At 38.0% G+C, this 26,425-nt stretch overlaps 1 protein-coding gene and 1 long non-coding RNA gene across 3 annotated transcripts; one reads left to right on the top strand and one right to left on the bottom strand.

Annotated features, from left to right (window-relative positions):
* Positions 1-14,662, top strand: GYG1 (glycogenin 1). 2 transcript variants are annotated; one of them, XM_068200117.1, is made up of 8 exons: positions 1-192; positions 3,465-3,595; positions 5,443-5,617; positions 5,951-6,113; positions 9,574-9,700; positions 12,756-12,975; positions 13,599-13,649; positions 13,873-14,662. In XM_068200117.1, exons 1-8 carry the CDS (start codon positions 16-18, stop codon positions 14,032-14,034), a joined length of 1,206 nt encoding a protein of 401 aa, XP_068056218.1. In that variant the 5' UTR covers positions 1-15; the 3' UTR covers positions 14,035-14,662. The 2 variants fall into 2 exon arrangements, with proteins under 2 accessions (XP_068056218.1, XP_068056219.1); XM_068200118.1 differs by lacking the exon at positions 13,599-13,649.
* LOC137479656 (uncharacterized) lies at positions 752-26,214 on the bottom strand. Its single transcript, XR_011002418.1, has 2 exons — positions 24,952-26,214; positions 752-869 (listed from the first exon to the last, which is right to left on the bottom strand). It is a non-coding gene; the product is annotated as an uncharacterized lncRNA (long non-coding RNA).
* Between the last annotated feature and the right edge of the window lie 211 nt (positions 26,215-26,425).

Below are 26,425 nucleotides of genomic sequence, written 5' to 3' on the forward strand. Positions count from 1 at the left end.
CCGCCGCAGGAGGCCATGGCGGGGGCTCCGCCCGCGGCGCCGCGGGGATTCCTCGGGGCGGGGCCTCCTCCGGCTGCCACAGACGAGCCGCTGCTGGCCCCGCCCCTATATAAGGGGCGGCCTCAGCGCGGCCCCGACCGCGGCCGTCGCGTCTCTTGCACCGACCTGGGTTCGGCACCATGGCAGGTCAGTGTGCGCCCGCCCGCCCGCCTCGCGCCGCCCTTCGCAAGCGCCGCGGGCCGCGCTCGCGGAGCCGCCACGCGCTCCCGGCCGCGGGATCGCCGCGACCGCGCCTATTTTTAGGCAGCCGTCCCGGCGGCGAGCTGGCTCCGGCTGGTGGGGGCGGGGGGTTCGGAGCCCTCCCGCTGGGCATCGCTGTGCGGTTCGCGCGGACGCGTACGGTGTCGGCTATTTCCGCGCCTAGCTCGATGCTCTGACCCAGGCTCCGTTCCCTAACGGGCGGGATGTCGCCGGCATGGCGGGGAGGCAGGATGGGCCGGAGAGGCCACTGTAGGCTACAGCGGCTCACAGGGGAAAACTCAGCCTTGTCCTGAAACGCCGGAGAGAGCTTGTGATTTCTGTGATTTTGATACTTTGCAGTGAGTAGGTCCTTGCGGCTGTCCACGTATGTGTCACTTCTTTATTCCGTGTTTTGTTTCTTGGTGTTTTTTTGTGGGTTTTTTTTTTTTGTTTTTGTTTTGTTTTGGTGGTTTTTTTTTGTTTTTTTTTTTGGTTGTTGGGGTTTTTCCCCCCCCGATTTTCACCTGAAGTTGTCAGCAGAGTCGGTTTCATTTTCAGGTCTGGAAGCCTGCTGGAAGTCTGCCCTCCGATGCATGTCTTGATAACATGCTCCTGTCTCTCTAGGAATCCTGTACTCAAAAAAAAATCGGATATACTAGCGTCTGACTCAGAGACTAGGAGAAAAGGAAAGCACCTGTGAACTCGGGCTATGCCTACGAAAAATCTTCCAGGGGAATTTTTTTAATTATCTGGGGCAAGCACTACAGTAACCTCCTGCATGCCATCAAATGAAAGATTGCTTCTAGCTCAGACTTCCAGGATGCTTTTGGATGTGTAAGGGCTAGCACAAAAACTCTTGCAAAGAGATATTATAGCCTATGAACTGGGCAGCCAAAGAGTTCTCTGAAGTAGCAGGGGTTTGACTGGGTTTTGAGGATGTACTGTCACCAAGAGTTCATTATGTTTCAGGCCTAACCATGGCTGCTGTATAAACACAAGATTCTGTGAAGAAAGTGTTTACAGAGAAGGGGAAAAGCATGTGAAGGGAGACCCACACAGCTGAAATACTTGATGTTTAGCTAGAATGGATTAGTCTTTTGCAGATATAACTTCCATAGTAAGCACCAACTGCTCTTGCCCACTTTGTAGCATGGACTTATGTACTTATGAATTATACAGAATAGAACACTTAGGTATGACATATAGATGATATAGAACACAAACAGGATGATCTAGAATAAATATAATAGAAACTTTAGCTATAGACTAAAACATAGTTTATTCAGAACTTTGGAAAGTTACGCTGACTTAGATGGTCTCCAGGTTGGGTACAGTCACCTCCTGTCAAGCAGTTGTAAAGTTTCTTCCTAGAGTTGGGATGCAGTAGGGGGCTTCTTAGCCTTTTTTCCATCATTAAATTGACTTTATTTCCCTAAAGACCTTTGTGTTTGAATATTCAGTTTCAAGATGAGACAGAGTAGAAGCATATCTGCTAACAGGTCAATGAAGAAAAGATCTCTCTTTCAGTGGCAAGGTCACTTTAAGAATTAGTGCTACACTGCTTGGGGAAAAAAAAAAAACCAACATTCAGATGAATATTGGGCACAATCCCACTTTGACTACACTGGATTTTTAGTGAGCTGTCTGAGAGCATAGTGTCAGACTTCCATGTATTGAGTACTAACATGCAAATTACCTAATGAAAAACTCTGTCCTATTAGGAGGACGTTTATACAGCTTAAAATGTTACACACTTGCCCTTTCAAAGAAAGGTAAAGTTGTTCTGCAGATTTGCTGAATATGAACTAGTACAAACAGGCAGCTAAAAGTGAATTGAAGCAAAATATCTTTATTCCTGGCATTATAGAAGCTTTTTTGATCTTTGTGATTTACCACTATAATCTAAATCCCTTGGGACTAGTTGGTTTTGCTGCTAAGCAAAATAGAAGGGTTTGTAGCTGGTCTATAGATCTTGCAGACCAGGTTTACAGCGCTTATAGGCAATTATTGTACGCAATTGTCTGTTGTCAACTGTTAGGGGGGTATTAAATTAAAAAGATATTGATGATGACTGTCTTGTGAGCTTAGGAGTTGTGCCAAACAACATTTTTTCTGAAAGGAGTCAGTATTTTAATCTTGCTACTAGGCTTGATAGTAAGCCTTTAAGTGCCCAGAATTCTCACTCTGATCTAACCTAGTTAGCACCTTCTGTAAAGAAAAGAAATTGAAGTTGCTAAAATAAATTTGACCCTTGAAATTCTTAGGAAGAAACTGTATTATTGATAGAGTGAAAAACGGATTGGTAGAAAAGAGCATGCTTTGTAAAGTGATATACCTTTGAAAGGAGGTCTACGTTAAAGTAGTTAACAGTGAACTGAGGAACTTTTATAATTTTCTTGTTTGCTTTTGTGAGTCCCCCTCTGGCAGTTTAAAACAACATGAAAGAATGCAAAGCTTGTATAATATGACTTCAATAAGTACTATACGGCAAAACAATCTGTCTTAAGCTATATTTAAGGTACAGCTGGAGCAGAAGATTATAGTACCTCTTTTTGCTCAAAGAGTGAAAATTGTTCCTGCAAGTTCTAAATTGCTTTTTGCATTACTAGTTACTTCCCATTTAAATCTTGCATTCTTGTGACAGAGCTGCAGTCATGGGCTGCAGAACAACTCATCTGCAAAATCCTGAGCTAGCAAAACTTAAAACTGTTGTCTAAGATATAATTCAATGCTTACTTTCATTTGAAAATGAATTGCAAGTTTTTTGCTGCTTTAGCTTCAGGGTTGAGAGCTGAACCTAGAGAAACTCTACAAAACCCTACTAACTTCAGGCCAAAAGCAAGCCCACAGACTCCAAATGCTTTTTGCATAATAGCATATTAGTTGCCCAAGTAGAGCTCTTTAGAATTTTGGATTGTCTCTACGTTTGGCATGAATTATTTAACCTGTGGGCAAATTTGAACTGATGCTCTCTTAAAACAGTCTTGACTTTGTGGGTCATTTTACTGCATTTTGCCATGTGTCAAGTTACCAATAGCAAATATAGCTATGCAAGCAATCTGCTTCATTGAGTCGCGTAGGAAGGCCCTATACACAGAATTAAAGGGCACATCTTGGAGGTCTCACAGCAAGATTACCTAACAGTACGAGGTTTCTAATGTATCTGTCTCAGACTAAAGTAGTGGATCGTGCTAACTTGACCACGTTGATTTCTTCCAGACCAGTCTTTTGTGACTCTAGCCACAAATGACTCCTATGTGAAAGGAGCACTGGTACTTGGTTCATCCTTGCAACAGTATAGAACAACAAGGAAGCTGACTGCACTCATAACTCCTCAGGTCTCAGATCTTATGAGGTAAGGTCACTTACATGCTTCAGACTGCAACAGTTCCTGCTGATGTGCAGGTTGAAAAATGGAAGTTAACTTCTTTGATAGTAACCTTTCAAAACTCTGGAAGCTAAACAGCTAATTTCAGCAGAACTCAATTTATCTGTACTATCTGGAGTTCTGTAAGTTCTTCAAACATGAAACTGTTTATGTTATAGTGTGGTTTTGTTTTTTTTTCCTTCCCTACGATGAGTTAAACAAATAGTCTGCAGTTAGAGCTCTAAACCATCACTTGATACTGATACTTCTGCTGGATCTTTGCTCTTTTGTAGTCCTACTTAGAATTGTCCAACAATGTGATATTGCCTGTGCATTTGTTAGTGCTATGTGTATGCATGTGGAGGTGGGAGCAGGGAATTGGCATTTGTTTTGCAGAAATATTCCCAATTGACATAATATAACACAAGCTTTATTGAAATCTAGCAGACACTTCGAATTTTATCATGGGAGAAGCGTGCAGAACTGAAGTAGCACCAAGTATGTCAAATTGGCAGCTGAACAGAGGCATCTAACAAGGTCACCACAGTACATTAAATGAAATTAAGAGGCAACGGCTTTCTACAGCCTCCTTAGAATAGTCTCACTATGGAGTGGACTGGATTCTTTCCACATGTGAGAGGGCAAAAAAAAAAAAAAGACAAGGAAACAGTTGATAACTCTGGGAATTACAGATGATAGGTCACGATTCTCTGTGTGGGGAAATAATTCTGAAAAGAGTTATCAATATATAGACACAATAGGGAGGTGACTCAATTAAAAAAATGCAGTGACTTTCCCTGGAGTCTCCTGGCAGCTAAACGGTTGTATCACTATTAAAATGTTGCATATAGCAACATCCATTTCAGCTTACTAGGTGAGTGTGCTTTTCCAAGATGAACCCTAAATGTACCTATGTGCTAGTAAAAGCCACCTAGTATTATGCCCTTAGACCAGTGATACCTATGTACCTATGGTGTAATTGGATCTTGCATTTCTCACCCTGTCTCCACTAAGAAAGTATGCCTGAAGTTCAGAAGTGCTTGCAAGGCAGAGTTCCAAAACCCATTTAAAAGCCCTGGCAATTGCTGAACATTCTAGATATGCTGTAAAACAGTAAGACTTTACTGATGCTTCCTTTTTTAAGCAGCATGAGCACCTTAATCTCTTGAACTAATGGTAATGCTCTATTGATAGTAAAGCAAAGGTTGGATATCTGCCACAAAATTTCACTACACTGCCTGAAAGTTTGTCGCTCTTTAGCAAATATGATACTGGTTCCAAACATTTTGTACCCACACCCATGAGTAAGTCAGTCTTGAAAAGACTTTATGGGATAAAGAAAGTTTTAGCAACTAGGTCTAGTCAGATGTCTCAGATGTCCCAGATGTCACAAATCCAGAACAGTGTAAGTATTGCATAAAATTGTGTCTCAGCTGTTTCAGAGTCAGCTACTGTCCTGCTCAAGCTAGTCTAACATCTTCCCATTTCTTGTCTGCTCAGAGTAGGCCGTTAAGTTGCCAGAAATCAGAGTCTGGATGAAAAAAAAAAAAAAAAAAAAGCTTAGTGTACTGGACTTGATAGCAATGCCAACTAATACTCTGTGGAAATAAAAAAGAACCCAAGACACTTCTTTGTTCCCCAAAATGTGCATGTTACAGACTTTATGGTAGACAGGTGTACGTGTGCGTTCCAAAATATGAAGTCAACTCTTGCTTCTTTTCAAGAAGAAATGTTGCCAGATTCCCTGTTATTCCATTTCTCTTTACGGAATCTGTCATGTGGTTTGCTGTTGGGGTAATGCTAGAACTAAATCTTGCCAACTGACTCTTCCCCAGGAAAGTGCTGGAAAAAGTCTTTGATGAAGTCATATTGGTAAATGTCTTGGATAGCGGGGATTCAGCACACTTGGCGTTAATGAAAAGACCTGAGTTGGGCGTCACACTAACAAAGCTTCACTGCTGGGAGCTGACACAGTTTTCAAAGTGTGTTTTCATGGATGCAGACACAATGGTAAGTGGCTGGGTCTCGTGGTACCTCTCACAGACCTAGTATCAGGATTGTTGGATTTTTTTCTGAGTGTTTTTTTTTTTTTTTTTTTTAAGAGTAGGGGTAATAGAAGCCTTTTACTAGATGGACTAGTAACAGTAAGAATGTGTGTGCCTTTCAAACTATATTAACTGTTATGAAGTCTGTGGGGACTATTTCTGTCAAGTATTGTCTTCTGGAAGATGAACACTGATACAAGAACTTCCTTTCATGTCTTAGTGTTGATGCCAAAATCCATGGAAACGTGCTACCACAATTCCTAACCTAAAAGCATTTTTTTAACTCCTTTGCAATTAGGTTTTGTCAAATATAGATGAGCTTTTTGAGAGAGAAGAGCTATCTGCAGCACCAGATCCAGGCTGGCCCGACTGTTTTAATTCAGGAGTTTTTGTTTACCGACCTTCCATTGAAACATACAGTCAGCTGTTACAGTTTGCCACAGAGAAAGGCAGCTTTGATGGTATGTATTAATTTGTATTTCAGTGTAAGTTAGACCAAAATGGTGACAGTACTTGGGATGGCTCAGTAACTACATACATCTCTTGGGGACTCTGTATGATAGAATTCTCAATGTAACTATGCAAAAATTGTATCCTCAGAAATAGAGGCTGTCATTACAATATGTAGTAAAACTACTTTTTTAAGACTTAATGAAATAAAAACTGAGTTTGGCCTCCAGACTAACAGGTATAGAATCATATAACAAGAAATGAAACTCCAGTATTACGCTTCAGACATTCCTAACACTCAAGGCTTGGGTGTTCTATACTAGCTCAAGCTGCTATAGAAAAAATAGTACTGGTCACCTTGAACACAGCTTCAGAGAATCAAACATTTGAAGGATTTGAAGGTACAGCTATCTTTTCATATGCTTTGGGATGGCTTCCTGTCATTATAGGGTGGTGACTGTCTCTTTCCCAATATCAAGTGCATGTAGTAGCCTTGGCTGCTTCCAGCTATAGGTTACCTGGGATCCGCCACTGCACCAGGTTTGAGCTTGAGAAGCCAAGTTGTGCCGTCCTGTAAGTCTACTAAATCTGTTACTGTTGCAGTAAAGGCCTATGTCCCTTGGAGACAGCTGCAGTTAAAGGCTTCCAAGTATCACTGTCTCCTGTCACTTAATTTCATTATGTAACTACTGTGGTACAAAGTCTAACTTTAAAAAAAATTACAAAAAATGATGTAAATAAGACCATAAAATGAAACTCTCAGATAAAAGATAATGAGCTAGCCTGTTGATTTACCTCTCAGTACTTTGTGAAAAGTAAAATATTCAGATGTCACTCCTAGTCTGCAGAGTAATCCTTGTTACTGTTGGGGCTCTTGTGTGTGTCCTTCTAAAGAACATTGGTCACAGTTGCATGGTCATAGCTACCCAATGAAAATGAATACTGCCATGTAATAAAGGTCAAAGGTGCAAATTGATCACCAGCTATAGCAAAATCTATAGCATAATTCTGAATTGTTGCATTAAAACAAACAAACCAACCAAACACTCCCTCCTACTCCCCCCCCAAAAAAACCCATCCCCTCCAAAAGCAACCAATCAAAAAACCCCCAAATGAATAAAACTGTTTTTACAATATGCTTTCTGACTTGAATGCTAAAGCTATGCAATGGTGAAACTTCTTCTGCCCTAAACGCAAAGCAATTGTTGCAGCACTTAACAGCAAAAATAGTGGGATAATTGTTTAGTTATCAAACTTCTAGAACTTAATTTGTACTTCAGCTTCAAAATCTACTTAGTTTTTATTAAATGGTAGCACTGATCTGAGTAATGATGCCATGGAGACCTAGACTATCTGCATAAGCTACTGCCGAACTCAGGAACTTTGGTAGGGAGAAAGGGAATTGAAAATTAAATTGACCTAGAGAATAACAAAAGGGCCTAGAAAACTTAGTAAGAGAAACCTGTGAAAGATCACTGCTTTCAATGGGACACAGGGATGCAAACTGAACAACCTACCAAACTATGTGTAGTTGAAGCCATGCTTGCAAGTACCTTGTCCAAAGTAGGAGTTACTAGGGAATAGAAGACCTTCCAGAACATTTCTTGCATGTAACAGCAGACAACTGCTTTCTACGTAGTGCTGTTGTCCAGAAATGGCAGAATGATGGCTACTTATGTGGACATCTGCTCTGTCTGTCTAAACTTCACCTTTCTAAATAATAAAGAACGTGTCATGCAAATACACCTGATACCATCTAAAAGTAGTGGAAAAGTTTGGTTTTAGAAGAAATCTGGTAGTACCACTACCTTAAGAATGTTGCTATTGCTTAGACAATCCTCTGGCTCTTTAGCCTGGGATCCAAAGTAGTTCCTTTCACAGTCAGCTGTATTGTGCCTTGATATGTATCTGTAAATATGTAGTTAATATAAGTACTGCCTGATTTTTCACCTTATGTCTGAGATCCTGTTTATATAAACAATAATCCTGTTGACGTCTGCATTAGGACAGCTAGATGCTGCTTTCATTGTCTGCTTTGGCACAAATGCATTCAATCTGAAAAAAAGCCAAGTATGTAATACAATCTGAGGAGAGAAAGTCCTGTAGAGAAAATTAAATACACTGTTACTTCCCCTTCCATTATCTTATGATGGATACAAATTTTTGAAAAGTGCTTTCCTTCCTTTATGGATTGAGAGGCAAGTCAGAGCTTTGAAATTGCTGGACTGAGTCTCTGGGCTGTTTCTTACTCTGCAAGCTGCATGTATGCTGACAGCTGTAACAGGATACCTAGAATTTATATTTGTCAGCGTACTGTCCGTACATCTAAGTTTATGCCTGGCGTCTAGATACTTCAGCTGCAAAAAGCAAATCCTGCTCAAACAGCACTGATGGTATAAACCTTAATACTGCACTAAATCGAATTATAGGCCACTAAAAACCTTTTCCTGAGTCAGCAGAGACTGTGTGGTTAAGAAAATGAAAGATTAAAATGAAACATTGTCTGCTAACTAAGCTATCCATTTACCTACCCCCTAGTAATGCTGCTTGTGAATGCAGTGATAGGTGAAAGAGTACAGCAACGGAAAGTCAGAGGACTCCCTTCAATCTCCTTGATAAGAGGGATGATTACCATTTAAAGAATAATTGTACTCACTGTGATAAAGAATGAATGGATATAGATAAATGGGTTTTTACTTCTCAGTCGCTGCTTATAAACTAGTTTGCTCTGGCCTAAAGGCTATATTTATTTACTTTTTCATCTACTCTACTACTGAGATACCAAACAACTTCAGATTCACTTAACCTTGTAACAACCTCTACTTGCAAACTAAGACATGACCCCTCTGAACACAGATTGTTATCCTCATTTAGTGGTTAGCCAGGAGCTTTTTAGTACAGAATTAGGAACACCTATTGTCTGTTAAGGAATTTGATGGAGTTTTCCTAGAATCATCACCAAGACTACATGTGCTTTTCTTATCAGATCAGTGTGGAGGTAGATGCATCTGGGACTGCAGGTCTAACAGGCCAGTGATACCCTAACTCTGTCAGTGAGATGATGTTGGTCATGCATCTGTAAGCTTAAGTAATAAAACTAATTGTTGCCATTTGATCTTCTGAGCTACAGCTGAGCAGTGCTCAGTTGTACTGTTTTATTGTTGGGGTATTTTTGCTGCCTTATACAGATTGAACTTAAGCTGTAAAATAAACTGAATGGCAGATTTTGTGAGCAGCTTCCTATCTTTTAACAAAAGTAACCCCATATATGCTATTTTATTCTCTGCATTTTTGGAATATTCAGAGGCTGCAAGGTTTACAGGGTTGTTCACAAATAGAACTGTAGGGCTCTGTGCCAGACTTGTACAGGACATGATAACTGCATAACCAACTCTTACTTAGTAAAGTGACTGAAAAAGATCCTCGAACAGCGGTCTGATGCTCGTAGCCTATTAATGCTTTCTCTTTTAGGTGCAGATCAGGGGTTATTAAACACGTTCTTCAGCAGCTGGGCAACAACAGACATGAGCAAACATCTACCGTTTATTTATAATTTGAGCAGCACTTCTGTATATTCCTACCTTCCAGCATTTAAAGCGTAAGTTGAAAACTTCAAGAAGACCTTCAGAGCTTACATAAACAAATTTCTTGTAACAGGATGAATAGGCATGATGTGAGCTTACACAGGTTTTCTAGAAGTAGACTGTTCCTGCCACTCAAAATATCATAATTTCTTCTCTTAAAAAAAAAAAAAAAAAGATTGAATTGATGAAAGTCAAATACAGTTGTATCTGCAGCTTAAACCACTCATCCCTGGTGCTAATGCTGAAGTTGAGTAAGCACATTTGACAGGTCACTTGCAAAAGGAAAAACCACTCTTCCAGTATAGGATACAGTCTAGTACAGTTCTAACCAATGGCAGTAGGCTCTTTAATCAACTTGAGCTGACCTTCAGCATGTCACCAGTGGTATTCTTCCCACTTAGATAACTTGCCCTTTCTTCACTCCAGTTACTTAGGGTATTTAACAACCAGTAGTTACAGTTTCATCTAATCAACCTATACCATTCAAATAAGTGTGGTGAACACAGATTTGTATCAAGCTAGAATTCTCTCCTAACAGTCTTTCTAGACCTCTGTCAGTTCCTTAAGTAACAGCAAGAGGGAACAAAGAATACAGCCAACCACATAACATTGCATGTTTCCTCTGTGACAAAGCCTGTATCCTCCCTAGCTAGCAGCTTGAATGTGGTGTGTGAGTAAACTCTACGTGAGAGGCAGGGTTGCCCAAAGTGTTATAACAATCCAGGAGAAAGGGGGCGGGGGGGAAAGAAGTGAAACTGAGATGGTACACAGAAACTCTTTATCTATTATGAGCTACAAGAAGTTGGAGGCAAGGAAGAGGGAAAGTGCCAAGTGCATAAGAACAATCTGATCTCTGAATGACATCAGGTTACTAGTGTCTAAAGCAGCAGTTGGCATAAGCAGGGCCTTCTGGCTCAAGATCAAACTATGTCTTGTGATCAGAATACTATTTGGAATCATGTCATGCTAAAAATGGAACACTTATTTAAAGAAATATATGCAAGCCTCAGAATGACTAAGTAGCTGGATAGCATTCGATAAACTAACGTCTATTGTGAAGTATGCCCTCTTTCCATGGCTGGCTGTTAGTCACGTGACCTTAATTTTACAAATTACTTTGTTGCCACAGAACACTAATTGGATCTGGGCGCTCCTGACAAAAATTATCTTTAACTGATTAAATCAGTTGCTTAACTGAATTCATCAGACCTTCAAAAATAGAATGCTGGAAGTGCAGTCCTTGTAAGTAACATTCCCTGCTCAATAGGTGGAACAGCCTTGGTTAGATCAGCAGCTACAGTCCTGATAATCAACAGTTAGAATATAGTGAAATTTAAGCCTACTGACAGCAATAGCTAAGTTTTTTGCAGCTTTGTACAGCGAGACTAGATTTCACAGCAGTCTCAGTAATCCTTTTTCCAAAGGAAAATGCCAATTCATGACAAATGCTCTCTAACTTCAAAACATTGATGAAGGACTTTTCTGGGAGATGTGGAAAGACAGATTAGTTGCTGAGGCCAATGTGGACATAAAGCTTCCTAACAGTTGAGCTTAAATGCCAAAATAAAGTACTGCAGGTCCAGAAAGTATCTAGAAAGCAGATGCTGAAACCATTGTAGAAGCTTGGCATCCGTTGTTCTGACTGTGAGGGGACAGGATACCAAGAGTACCAAGTTTTCTCAGAAAAGCAGCAGCATAGGATGAAGAAAACTCAGGGTGTTTAGGACTGACAGCTAATAAAACTAAGGTAGTCCCCTTATGCTGAATCTTGACTTTTGGGATTTAAAGTTAAAGCCCAGTAACTGACTTCTTGAGGACACTTTTTTTCATGCAGTTAAAGCAAATACTAGGCCTTTCATGCACACATAAGTCGTCATTCTGCAGTAAGATCAGTTGTTTTGAAATTTTGAACATGAACTTTGAAATACAGTCGAGGACCTTAAAATAGTATGAAACCTACAACCCCATCCAAATGCATACTTGGTTTGAATATTCTGTGGCTTTTGAAACACACCCGTATTGTCTCCATACACAAAACTCTTTAACACCTGAGTTCTGGTCAAAATGATGAGCATCTGCTTAATAAAACATTAGGCAAGCTACTTGATGTTACTGTCCATTTCAGTCATATTGTGTTGACAAGAAAGTCTAATGTGATACAAACAGAACTAGGTGAGATAGTCACTGTTAGCAGACAGACTACTATTGCTTGTTCACAAAACTGAATCAAGCTAAAACCCAGCTCTGGAACTGTAGGAGAATGACACAAATGTTGCCTCTTTCGGTGTTAAGTTCTGTACTTGAGAAGAGGCACATCTCATCTTTACTTTTAATACAGAAGAACATACTGATAATAGCTGGTACAAAGCTAGAAGTCCATATTGAAAATAGAGTTTAAATGGTTTCAAAAAGAAACGAAAACAACCCATTCCCACGCCCACGTATGGCTGCCCTAAGGTTATTTAGGAAGTAAGGGTTGTCTAGCAAGACCCTGCTGCACGGAGATCGGGAGCCTTCTGAAATGCCTTGGTTATACAAAAGTTATTATTTTGCAGGGACTTGGTCTCCTTGCAGCAGAGCCATCCAATGATCCATTTCTACAGGGCTATAAACTGAAAGGGTAACTCTTGACACTGACCGTTCTCTACATAATACTTGTCATGCTTAACTCTCTGGCTTGCTGCCTTGGAGTAGAATCTTTTTCACTTTTAAAACCGGTTCCAATTGCAACGGCTGCTTGAGACTGTTCTCCCCTGAGCTATGGACATCACTCTAAAGACTTGAGTTGTCTGTAAGTATTTAAGTAACCCAGACCACTAGGTTTTGGCTGTATTCTGAGTAGTGCAATGTAGAATTCAGTTTGCATTTTTTCCATTGTATCGCAATGCTTTCAGTCCCAATAGGCATTGGCAGTTTGATCATTTAGCATTTAGCCTCCTAAACATATTCATATTTCTGTTTTCTGGACAAATACAGAAATAACAGGTTAAAAAAAATTATGTCTGCCCATCAAAACTTGTTTTCTAGACACATGTACAAACTGACTTGTAAAATTTTTCTGCCCAACAGGTTTGGTGCAAATACTAAGGTGGTGCATTTCCTGGGAAGCACAAAGCCATGGAACTATACATATGACTCCAGAACAAAAAGCATAAAGGGCAACATGGATGACCCTAAAATAGTTCACCCGGAATTCCTCAATATGTGGTGGGATACCTACATAGCAGATGTTTTACCATTACTAGAACAGCATGGAATTGTTAAAGAAATTACTGCAGGGGTAAATATGGTACGTGCTGTAATAATCTTTTACGTCCATACCTGCGTATGGATGACAGGTTATTTACCATTGCATCAATTTCCCTTCCCTCTGTCCATCTCAAAGCATGGGTGTGGTTTAGTTTGTGGGATGCGGGGTATTTTAGTTTTGTCCTTTTAAGCTTGGAATAAATAATGCTACAAAAGAGAAGCATGCTAGACAGGTCTTGGACATGGCTGTATGCTTGCCTAAAACAAACTATGTACATAGTTAATGTAGCAGCAGGTCTTATACTGTAGTAACTTCTTTGATGTAGTAACTTCTTTAATTTATACAGAGAAGGGTCTAAGTCTTAATGCGTTGCAGCTAATAAGGTTCTCAAGCAGAAGAACCCCAGTTCAGCATGCAAATATGTACATACAGATCTTGCATGGTGAATCACATTTAGGCAAGCCTAGGATAGCCAAAGTAATGCTTCTAACTCTAGTTCTCATTCACGGAGTTTAGCAGCCTGCATCTGACTGCAGACTTCTTAGTCTTAGCTTAGTACGTGGACCAGTTTAAGTTCTCAGCCTTTCTAAGATCAAAGTTACTGACCTCTTCAGATGTGCTTCTCTTGGTAATCTTGCATCTTTCTAACAAACTATTTGCAGCTATCGGGCTTGGTCTATACTCTGGCTTTCTCTTGTGGCTTCTGTAGAGAGGTATGAAGACTTAAATTTTACTTTTTTTCCTTTTTTTTTTCCCCTTGCTAACTTCTGTAACCCTGCTTTGTTGTTTTGCTAGGAAAGCTGCACAAATCCCTACCCATTGGCTGTGCTTGCTACTGCGCATGATAACATCAACTTTGTTGTCCCATTCTATGGCCTGTTACTCGCTTTAGCTGTACAAAGTATTTCTATGTTTTTATTCTACTTTTCCTTTCAGGCAGAAGTTACAGAGGCAGTGTCCCACGTATCAGTATCACCACTATTACCAACTGAATCTTCAGAAGAACGCAAGGAACGGTGGGAACAGGGCCAAGCTGACTATATGGGAGTGGATTCCTTTGACAACATCAAGAAGAAACTTGATACCTACCTTCAGTAGAAGTGCCTGTCTCAAACAGTGGTGATGCAAGGACTTGTTCCAGAACTAACAGCTAGAAAGGTATAGATGGTGGTCAGTTACACTTGCTAGTAGCTTGAGGAAAAACTTCTTGGCTGAAGGCCTCTGCAGTGCTACAGATGAAGACTGAGCAAAAGCTAGGAAGCAGAATCCTTGGGCCACCTATTACTGCCCAATTTCCAATTCTCCCTACTAGATAAAACCAGGTATTTTCAGCTTAAAAAATCTTCTCTTTTGATCAATTGGCTCAACATATTCTTTAAACTGGGTTTGTTACCTCACCTCATTAGGTGATTAGCATTGATTCCTTTGCTTGCTGTTTTAGATGTAAAATCTAATTCATGGGATTGCTCATACACTGGAGTGGTAGCCATTCTGCTTTACCATAAATGTATTAATGACACTGGGGTACATACAGTTGTAACAGTAATAGCACTGCTTTGCTCTTCCAGTCACAATTGCACTGAAATTTTGACCAGGTTCTTACGCACAGTGCCTGCAGCATGGCAGAATGCGTTTTTCAGTTCTGTATACTATGGGACTAGTAAACTGAGTTTTATCTGTTCCTTGCAATGTTGCACTTGATACAAAAATAAAAAGTTGTCATGCATTTCTGTCTTCCCTAAACTCTTGAGCAATTAAAAAAAGGAGCTCCAAAGCAGTCTAACTAAAATATTCAACAGGTAAAAATATCCGTTAAGCTTTGCTGATGCTACTCAAGCTCTCATTAGCAAATGTCCAGCTTTTAGTTTGTAATTATTTAGAAGTACTTAGTCATTTGCCAGGGAGCTGTTTAGGGCCAATCTCTGTATTAACTTGCCATGCATATAGGAGAGGGCACATGAGGAAGTACCTGCTGAAGCTGTTTACAGTAGTAACTTGAAGTTTGGGAAGAAAGCATCCTTCTTTCAAGTGACTAAAGAAACACCATCCCTAATGTAAGCCTTGTACACTGAACTTAGTCATAAAAACAACTGTGATACTACTTTGGCAAAGAAAGATTACATAGCTGCTTAAGTAACTGTACCTACCCTGGTAAGGAAAACTACTCTTTCCATGTATAAAGACAGTAAAAGAAAGTGCTTTTTTTGCCACACTCAGGCTACATGTACTCCAAGAGACATGGAAAAGCAGTAAAAATAAAGCATGCTGATGACAGATGGAGATTGGCTGTCATCTGTACTAAGGTTTTCTATCCTTTGGGCGAAAGTTTAAATGGAAAAAAATTAGTGTTTTTTGACAGCTGTACCTTGTACGAATCCAGAAATACTAGGTAAATATTACTTCCTTATTTCCTAGTAAAGGAGGATTTTGGCTGGAATCTAGTGATGGTGCTAAACCTTGAGCCTAGAGATAAAATAAACAACAAGTTCTCACCCTTTGCTGGTAAAGCAGAAGACATAATATGAGTATAAGCGTTGGTCTATCTTAACTTGTTTTCACTACTTAATTGCTCTATGACTTAGTTGTTCACCATTTAGAAAAAATGCTAAAAGATGAGGTCCAAACCAAAGTAGCTTGTAGCTACTTGAAAGAACATAGTGTCTGAACTCCAGGTTGTAACTAGCCCTTTCCTGTATGGGTTTTTCTTTTGCTGTGTTTTTGGGGATTTTTTTTTTTTTAACAGATAAATTTGAATTTGTGTGAAAGCAGGAGGGATTACTAGTTACAGTCTGTAATGATAAAAGTATACTTTATCAAACAAATATTGGAGAGTTCTGCATACTCACAGACTACTCTATGGAAAATAGTAAAATACTCCTTTTAAGCCAAACAGTCTAAATTTTCCTCCCCCTGTCTGTATTCATACTGGAGAGTAGGCACATTGCTTCTTTTTAAGCTTAGTTGGAGAGGACCAAGAAAGTATAAAAGTATGATACTTATTACCTGCCTGAAAATTTGGTTTAGCATGTATGTTTTGTTACGTTAACACAATAAGATAAGGAGAGATGCTGAATAAGATGAAAACCAGCATGTTTTGCGTTAACAAATACAGTTAGTGAAAAAAGATAACCTGTGAAAATAATTCTGTTGTAGCCTCTGTAACTCATACTATGATCAAGTGTTTATCACAGCCTCAGGAAAGGTATAACATCTTATACTAAATTCCGTGCAGCTTCTTTTCAATAAAATGACCTTTATGTCATTATTTGCCACTATTTCCTTCGCAATTGCTGTGTAGGCAGCTTTTGCAGAAAAGCAGAGATCCCTTTTTATTCCTTGCAATAGTATCACTTGATACATCGAGCAGTTTTCTGCTCTAATCTGGACGTACTCAAAACAGCACTATACTCTAAACATCATTATTCAGAAGAATCACAGCGCTGCTTAGATTGCAACTCAAATATTGAAACTTCATTTGCCATTGTGAAGCCTATAATCTAAGGTGTTCCTTAAAAGGTGACAACTCAGAGCAACTCTTAAAAGCTTAAGAAGCATTTTTCCCCTATACATCTTTATTTTATATATAGGGTAAGGAAAAAAAAAAAGGAACAAAAACCAAAAACCCCCAAACAAGCAACCAAAGTCAGAATGGTAGACTACTAACTCAATCTTTTAAAAATAATTCCAAAAGCTTACTTCTAGAACATACTGTTCAAACTTCATGAAAGAGAATGCCAAAAGCCAAATACTACTTACATGTCATGAAAATCAGAAAAAAAAAAAAAAAAAACCAAAAACAAACAGCCAGAACACCAAGATGTTTAACCATCTGCTTACTGAACAGCTCCATCAAATCAGACAGGACTTTTCTGTGCTCAGCTTTTGCCTCTTTTCTCTCAGATACATGAACAGCTTTCTTGGGAGAGACCATAAAGCTTAGTACTACCTTCAGTAATCTATATGTGGCTTTGGAACATGGAAATAATAATCTAATACACAAGAAAACGCTAGTAATTGTTTTTAGTTACTTTCATAATCATACTAAGCCATTTTACAAAATGTCAGCATATGTTCACATAAGTAATGTTGTAGCTTGACTATGGTTCTCTTGCCTGTGAAATTTTTACTTGGAAAATGGATATAACAAAAAAAAGGCCAAATGCCCCCTTCATAATTGCAAATTCTTTTCCCAGCTTATCTCTAAATATCAAAATCTGTACCAGCAAAACCCATAGAGTTTATCTAAACTCTATGCAAGAAACCAAACAAACAAACAAAAAAAAAAACCAAAAACAAAACAAAACAAAACAAAAAAAAAAAACCACCAACAACAAAACACCAAAAAACCCCACTCAAAACCCAACTTCAATCAGGTTTAGCTGTTTTCTTGCTCTTTTCCAGCTTTCCAGTGGCAATCAGATACTGGGGTTCATGCTGTCTTTGTGTCCTTGTAATTCTTTCTCTAACAGACTTAAAGTATGCCTTTCTCTATAGCTAAGGTGCAGGCTCTCCAAAAACTGCATCAGTTTGTTAGTTTGCTTGTTTTTAATTCCTTTCTCACTCATTTGATTAGCTCACTTGCTCCAAATAGTAGATATCTTCCCTTTATTTCTCAGTTCTCTTCCACTTCCTATGTTTGCAATTCATCTTATAATCAGCAGGTTGATATTCTCAGATGTAAGAGGTGAAAGGCTTTACAGACTCCATTTCTCTGCTGCTGAGTACACTTCCCAAATCTAAACAGGACCTAGATAGAGCAATTTATGCCTCCAATTCGAAGTCTGAACATCACAATGAAGGGAGCAGAATGTTAGGTAAACATATATCAGAAGATAAGAATCAAATGGAAAGAAAGGAACAGACATAAATATTCAACTAATACTCAACTGAGATTCTTCAGTGCTGTTTTTTACTCTGTGGTACATGAACAGGTGTAGTTTACCAAATTCTTCCTCCATAAGTCCAGTGGCATGCAGATCAGCATACCATTTAGACATATGTATGGATGTGAAAAACACGTCATTTTTCCACTACAAGAGGAAAAGCAGTACAGGAAAACTGTTAGAAAGCTGGCAGCTATAAAAGAATTTGTTTTAATTTATTTTGCAAGGACTACCTCATTCACTGACACGAGTGGATTAGATTCTATTTTGCACATAGCATGGTCTTATTGTTCAAAGTGTCTATTGAAATTACTAGATAGCATGCTGTTGATACATGCATTTTATCCAAAAAACCTTTACTTTTACAAAAATCATTGGAGTTCTGTTTAGTGAAATATTAAAAGTAATTGTTTCACAAATTAAAGTATTTCCTTTTTACAAAGTCCTGGAAAGTAATCATCAGAGAAACTCCCTCCTGCACCTGTGTATTATTCAGAAACAGTGAAATGTACTTTAAAATTTTGAATTAAATACCGTCTCTGGACATATTCTGCAAAAGTAAGAATTCTTATGAAGTGCCACTGACCACCTTTTCTGAAAGAATCAGTCCAGATGATCTGTTTGTTTATCAGACAATGCTAAGATAGGAACATGAAACTAATTAATTTATAGAGTGTTTTGTCTGAAGGAGAAGACACATTTTTTACCTTTTATTACCTTTTCACCTCTAAAATGAGATGAAATGCTTGCAGGTAATGATGCCTTTGGTTTTTGCTTTTATATTTTTCAGATTCTGTACTGCTTTAGTGTGTAGTTCAGAGCTTCATATTAGGGGATGGTAAGCTGTCTTCACAGAGTAGCTAGACAACTCCTTTCCTAGCTTGAAACCCAGGACAACCACCCAAATTTCAGGCCCAAGAGCATAAACAATGTGGACTGAAGAGAGAAAAACAAGAAGGATGGGACTTCATAACCTAAAGCTATAACTGGACAATTAACTCCAATATGCAAATGGAGCAGAACTTCTAAAAGTGAGAGACCCTATGAGCGGTCGTGCATTTTGTGACCATTTTGGTTCGTCTTGGTTGTAGCCCTGGCTGGGCTCTTGTGCTGCCCAAGGTGGATCCATTGAGGCCTTTTAATAAAGTCCTACTTTATTCTTTAGCTCCATCTAGCCTCTGTTCTAGGTCAGCCTTGGTAAGGCATCAGTTAGAATTCATGGATACACATTTTGATTTTGAGGGGTTTTTTGTGCTCTTAAGCATTGTACTAACAAGCAACCTCCTGAAGAAATGAACATTGGAAAAATTTCAGGAGTTAGTTTTTATAATTTATTTGAAGCATTTATATTTTGAGCACAAAGACAGCAAAACTGAAAATTAGCATGGGACATGTAACCTGAAGTATTATCCAAAATATTAAATATGTTATTTATGCTTAATTTTGTTAAATATTTTTTGTTTTATTTCACTTGCTGAAGGCTTTTTGGTAGCAAAGGCTCCTGCTGCAAGTTCCCTCTTTTTGTTCTGAATTTTCGGGGTATTTTCTTCTACTGAATCCTTCACAATGAACCAAAATAACAAAAAAAAAAAACCAAAAAAAAACAAAAAAAAAAAAAACCACAACATAAAAAAAAACCCAAAAACAAACAAACAAACAAATCTAAAAAAAAACCCACAAAACCAAAAACAAATTAGGATGAGAAGTTTAGGTATTCTGGGAAAAAATGCTAGGGAGCTGAGTATCCTAAGTACATTATTTTACAGTTGCATTATTTAGTTATTACTTTGTAAACACAGAGAAAAGGGTTGTAAAGCAGTTGGATGAAAAGATGAGGTATTTTAATTTTTCTGTGCTTTTTTTTGTTTTAAACATTTATTGGAAGGATATCTATCTCTTCTTTGCTACTTCTATTAGAAGAGAGCCTGGCTTCAATTTTCGAAGTAGTATTTTTGTGATGGACTATTAATGAGGCAAGCTAGCTGCTCTTCCACAGCTAAACAAGCTGCTATGACAATGACAAAAGCATTCTACATACCTTCAAGATAATGAACTGTAATAGCCAGGCTAACCAACAGTTATACTACTCCATCTGAGTCATAGAGACATTTAATTTCTAATATTAAAATCTTACAATCTAAAGCACACTTCAACAGTCACTCCACAATTTAGTTTTTCTGGTGAGACTGTGATGGCACAATTATTTTTAAAATACTGTAAAGCTTCTTGGAAAATAATTATTTATTCATAACCAGGAAACTGTTGGGATCATCTCTTAACTCACCTTAGTAATAACAGCATTATGCTTCTGACCCAGCATGTGACACCTGTCAAAACACTGGTCGTCTGCAGTGGGATTCCAAGCTATTAGTAGCAGCAATGAACAAGTTAAATAACCTCCCTTCAAAATATATGCACGTGGCATCACAAAGCAGATACTGTACCATCAACATCATCTTCAACAAATACTGCCTGCAGATGAGTTACTCCGTGCCTAATGTCTTACTCTTTAAGTATCCCGCTATAAAGACAGCTTTTAGAACTTCTGGTTACATGTTCATAACAAGCAGGAACTTCAGGTAAATGCTTTAAAAATAGAGTTTGTCAGGAATCTAGGAGATATCAAAACAATCCTATGTTATTTTAATTCTGAAACAAACACTACATATACTAACTGCTTCAGTACCTGATGGCAAACTCTAAATCAGCGGGACACAGGCAGTTACTTAACAGTTAACTGGACTGTTAAGAAAGGCCACATATGCTTTCATTAGTATATACAATAATCACCATGTTAGGTAAACAAGAAATTTTGCTGAACACAAACCAGTGTAGCTGTTACTACTTTGGATGTAACAATAAATGTGAGGATCTGTGAAATGCCAAGTCTCTGCTCTGCATTTTCCCAGCATGTTTTATCTATCTAGAGGTACAGTACTACTAGTTCTCAGAAAATTGATACTTAAACCTACATCGACTGTAATTATGTTCTGTTTCTTATAAGCAAGTCTCGTGCAATGGGCTTGCTATGTCATGCCACCCACATACTGCAGGTTGTCTAAGAATTCTTCTTAATGACTTGGTTTAGATTCTAAGAACCTCTGATGCCTGTGCACACTCAGAGACATCAAGCTGCAAGATAAAAGCCAAACAGGTCTTGTTTCTCCAATCTATGGTAGCAAAAGAGCAACAAATTATGTATTTGTCACTGCAAGATGAACATTCCTGGCAAGCTATATATGGCAAACTGTTCTATTATTAATCTCACTGTATGAGAACAACATGGTATCTGGAGGAAAGACAAACATGCAGAAGTATGTTCCATTCTATTTTTGCTGTAGTCAAGAAAGACTGAAGTGTACTACTTTCACTCCTCTCATCAGTCCAGCACAGAAAAAGTGAATTACAGCACTTCTGTACCTTTCTGCAGTATCTCATACAAAGGATACTGTATTTTACTTTGGAAAATATTAAAAAACCTGAGCCTTAGAGAAGCATCTGTTTATTTGTGATACTTTCACTTTAAAGGTTCGTATTTCTGCCTAAAGGTGAGAATTTTGCATTTGTGATTGCATTTAAACAAACAATTTAAAAAGAGGAGGGAGGGAGAAAGTAATCTAGTTGGATAAATATTTCTCCTTTGCACTGTGGTATTACACCTCTCAGAGAAGGAATGCAGATTTCCAAGCTACAGTTCTACAATAAATCTACAGAATTTGAAAAAATTGTTACTCCACTGATAGTTCTGCTTCTTAAATCCTATTACTGCTGCTAGTGCACTTCAAGGAATGTAGTGCATTCATGCTAGTGCATGAATGAATCTCATTCAGCACTGATTATTCAAAAGTGAGATCATAAAGGATCATGTGGGCCCACTGCTGCTCCATCAAACACAAGCAGTCAACCATTGCCACTTGGGATGGGTACCATCCCAGGATCGCTACTGGAGGGATGAGACGTCGCTGTTCAGTGGTCTGTAAAGGCAGCAATTACATTGGGCCCTGGGTTGTTAGGTATACCTATTGACTGTAGATGACTCGGTGTTAGCAATGCTTAGCTTATTTTCTTACAACTGCTTGCCACAATACAATGAATTCATTATACCTCATTCATTATCTTCACAGAAGATTAAAATTATTTTGCAGTTTCTACAGGTATTCAGAGAATTGTTGAAAAAAAGAAGCAGTCAGACTTGATGGCATTGGCATTATGGTAGTGTAGGTCCCTTCCAACTGAATGGATCAATGCAGTCCATACACAGACAATATTTGTGAAGATGCATTGTGATTCATGAAAAAAATTCTTCCATGGCAACTTCTCCATACTCTTATTCATATTTAATTTCTTTAATTTATTAAATAAATAGCTTTTGTCTTCATACTGTTACTATCAATGACCTGATGTCCAAGCTAGTACTTTTTCTTTACAATTGGCGGTGACAGATGTCCAAGTCCAAAGCTAAACTATTGTTTTAATTTACTCTGTTTCTTACAAATGCAGATTTTGTTACAGTTTCCAACTGCCAAAAATCTTGGGAATTACAGCAGAGGAGTGAACGGGGGAAGGCAGGAAGTGAGTAGAAACCCCTTAAACTGGTACAATGACACAACATATGAACCAGTTTTGCTAAGGAAACTATTTTGCTATCAATAAAGGTATTTTACATTTTTATTCTTTACAAATACTTTTGCATTTCTGAGTGCTTTAATGAAAGGAAAAAACCTCCCTAAATGTAGGTATTACCAGTCTCCCATGATCACAAGAGGTAACCACAGACTAATGTCTTAATTTATAAATAAATTCTCAGTTATAGCAGAAGAGACTAGAGCAGACAAGTACTACATTACATATATACTGTTCCTCAAATTCCACTTTATGGCTTTTGAAGTTTATAAACAACAAATAGAAAACCTCATTCGAAAGTATCAGAAAGAAAGAGAGATATGAAGAATGAACAGATAGCATATGCTACACTGTAAGGTGTCAGACCACTCTGTTAGTAGTACTACTAGCATTCTTTCCACTTACAGTAAATAAATGGACAGCACAAAAATATAGTGTTAAAACAAAGAAGATGCTAGAGAAACAAATGAAGAAAAGTCCTATTTTTCTTTTAAACAGATACTCATCAGTGTCATTCTTTCTCAGGCAGGTTTTCCTTCTGCCTCTTAGAAAAACACCAAAGAAGCTTTATCCAGATTAAGTCATATCATTATGAACAACCCTTTACTCAGAGGATCCATTAAAAACACTAGGAAAGCTGCTGTCACATTTAATCCCACTCCACCCACTTTCAGAGACAAAAGCATTATAGTTCAGGACCCTGCTTGGTTGCTTTGGAAACAACAAATTGCTTTCATTCTTTTCTTCTGTGCCATTGACCCATCCAAATGAATAAATGCAAGCTCTGATTCTCTAAAGAGAAAGTACAAATGTTGAATTTAACAATCCATTTTGGGTGACAATGAATAAATACATTAAAATATTACAATAAATAAATACATTAAGGGAAATAAATGCATTAAAACCCTGACCTCTGCATATTTAAAATTCTGTTTTCTTTGAGAGATCTTTCTATAACACCATAAAAGGACATGTTTATTAAAAATAACATCAGTTGTACTTACTTCAAATGGTTTTCTATCATTGGCAAAAAAGTGAACTGAGAAACAACCAGACATTTAGCAGCTGGACTTATCCCTCCATAGTTCTACTAAAGCATGCATAAGAGCATTTATCTGAAATCAAATTAAGTATTTATCTGAAATGAAAGGAAGTTATTTTGACTTGACTAGAGTCCATTCCTACAGCTGGCTTTGATAAAGTTCACATTAATTGAGAGAAATCACTGTTCAGTAATACCATTTAAATGAACTAATCTTGAATTCTTGTGAGTAGGCTTTCTTCTAATTTCCATAGGACACTAAAGCATTTTGAATAGTCACAAACTACAGGGTGATTGAGAGTGCTTTGGGAAGGAGAATTCACAACCAATTTTCCAGACATGCTTCACATTGTCAAAAGTCTGCAAGTTCCCTATCTCCAGGGAATATGGAAAATAGGAACAAAGTACTGGAACTTCAGAGAATAAGGCTTAAACAATGGACAGCCCCAAGGGAAGTGATCTACCATAGCAATACTCAAGAAGTGAGAAAGGCTTCCCCCAGACATACTGAGGCAAATAAGGTACACAAGGCCCTTGACTAGGTATACCAGGGAATAAGGAGGCACCAGAAGCTCTCTTGGAACCGACAGGAGAAAAAAAGGAGCAAGGAATTGGATTTGAGGCAGAAGAATGCTGCTAGTTTTCTCTGTTAGGTTTAGCTATGATGACATAAAGAACCACTAACTAGAGAAAGTAACTGCACCAACTAAAAAGAATAAAAATCATGATTTCTTCTAGAACATAATGTCTGAAATTAGCTCTTAGGTCTCCACAAAAAGATTTTTAGGGAACAAATTTGTCACCAGCATTTGAATGAACAATTTCTTCATTAAAAGTCAAAAACTTAATGTTTCAGAAAAGCAATCTCAAAATGAAAAGGTCAAAGTACAAGCAGAAAGATACAAATTCTGGCAGCAAATGAAAGTGAGACAAAGAAAAATGATGTGGCAGACCTTGAGAAACAAGTCTACAAAGAAAAATAACAATACTGCAATGTTTTCTCTGACAAGTATTGAACATATGTCCATTTAGTTTTCCACTCTAGAGCAGAATATATATTGCTTAAATAAGATTTAAGAAAGGATTTATTTAGATTTTGTTTCCAAAAGTAAATTAAGATTTGAGTAAGTTTCAGTGGTTATAGAATTGCCCTATCTTCAGAAACTGAAACAAAAGGCAAAGCTCTTTTCCCTGAAGTTTTATTTAATTAACACACATCTATGTACCAAACAATGATCAGCATCAAATTACAACTAGTGTTCCTTTTGTCTTGTTTCCCTGCTGCAAGGGAGTTGCAGTTTGTGGTGTGGTTTTGGTACGCATTTTCTTCTGTGCTGGCTAGACATGCTAAATAATAACTTGAAGTGTGTTATCCATGTGTATAATATGTTCAGTATATTTACACAATTAATAGAGTATGCTCTACAAAACCATAATGAAAGCTAAATAAAACATAATAGAATGCACCTTTGAGCTAGATATCCACTCCTGATCAGGCTTCTTTCCATTACTGGAGTCTATTTCCTCTTCTAGGGGACCATTCCACCAAGCTGTCTGCTTGAAGCTCATTTCTACAGAGAAGGCATTTGGCGGTGAAAAAGCCCAAACAACAGTAAAAGAAATGTATTAAATCTAGTTATTTATAGTGAATGATAAATACCACCTCTACAAAGCACCTTTTATACATTTATCATATTGATGTAAAAACATCCTCAAGGATTCATTCTTACAACACACTTTCTCATTTCTGACATGACAGTCAAAATATTTTATTTGCAAGATCATTAATATGACCGAAACACTGCACATTTTATAAATACCCAGCCTTCCTTAAAAGTGAATTGGTCTTCTTTCTGAGCATATTTATATTGAAATAAGTAGCTCAAGGTTTTAAAGCAAGGATATATGTGGGCTATGAGAGTAAGATTATTTAAAATATGGGAAAAATAAACCATCTTTCAAAGACATATCTTTCTTAGTTGCAAACAAAAGAATGACCTTTTACCCTTTTTCTTCAAAGCCTGCACAGAAATAATAGCAGTCTGATGAAATATGCTTTGTCAGGACCAGACACGGGGTATCTTCTCTTTTTCCCCAACAGACACATTAAATGGGACATAATTTAACACCAAAAGCCTTTTTCTCTGAAGTACATTTCTAGATAAAGCAAAATTTATACAATAGCACTTTCATAGGACTACTCAGAAAATTTAATAATAGACTGTGTGCAGTGTACAGATGGACAACTTGAAGTGAGGCAAAAATGACAAGACTTGGAAAACTTCTGCCTCATAGAGCAACCCTTTAAAATTGGGTGACTGTTTAAATAGAAATCTGGCCACAAAACCAAGGCATCGTTAGAGAGGCTACAAAGCAGACCTCACAAAACACAGGAATACTGGGGGGGAATACTGGGGGCTGCTAATCTGGAATGAATCGCTAGCCAATTAGAGAGACTGGCAGTCATAGTCTGATACATTAATTTACTGCAGCATTAAAGATATCCTTTCAAGAGACAGATTATTTAACACAAACAAATTTGAAATAACAGTTTTCCAAACAGTGAATGAATGAGCCATTCCTGATTTGGCAGCAAACCCAAAATCCTCCAGTGACAAGATAAAATAAATGAATTCTATTAAATCTGAAAAATGTTTTCTGGATAAAAAACACACCCTCCTAACAGTGGTCATAGACTTTTTTTTTTTTTTTTTTTAATAAAAAGCTTTAGCAAGACAGATATTTCACTGTCCAAGTTTATCAGCTTGGAAAAGGGAGCGTAGACATGACTTTAATTCAACAGTCAACTTCCAATACACAGCTTGGGTCTCTTTTAAGCTCAGTAATATATATGATGTGCATCACCTCACATACAAACAGTAAAGAGGCAGCCAGCCATATGGAAGCATACAGTGCTGCACACTTTTACCCCAGGGAAAAA

The sequence above is a fragment of the Anomalospiza imberbis genome, chromosome 10 (assembly GCF_031753505.1).
Source record: "Anomalospiza imberbis isolate Cuckoo-Finch-1a 21T00152 chromosome 10, ASM3175350v1, whole genome shotgun sequence".
NCBI classification, from domain to species: Eukaryota; Metazoa; Chordata; class Aves; order Passeriformes; family Viduidae; genus Anomalospiza; species Anomalospiza imberbis.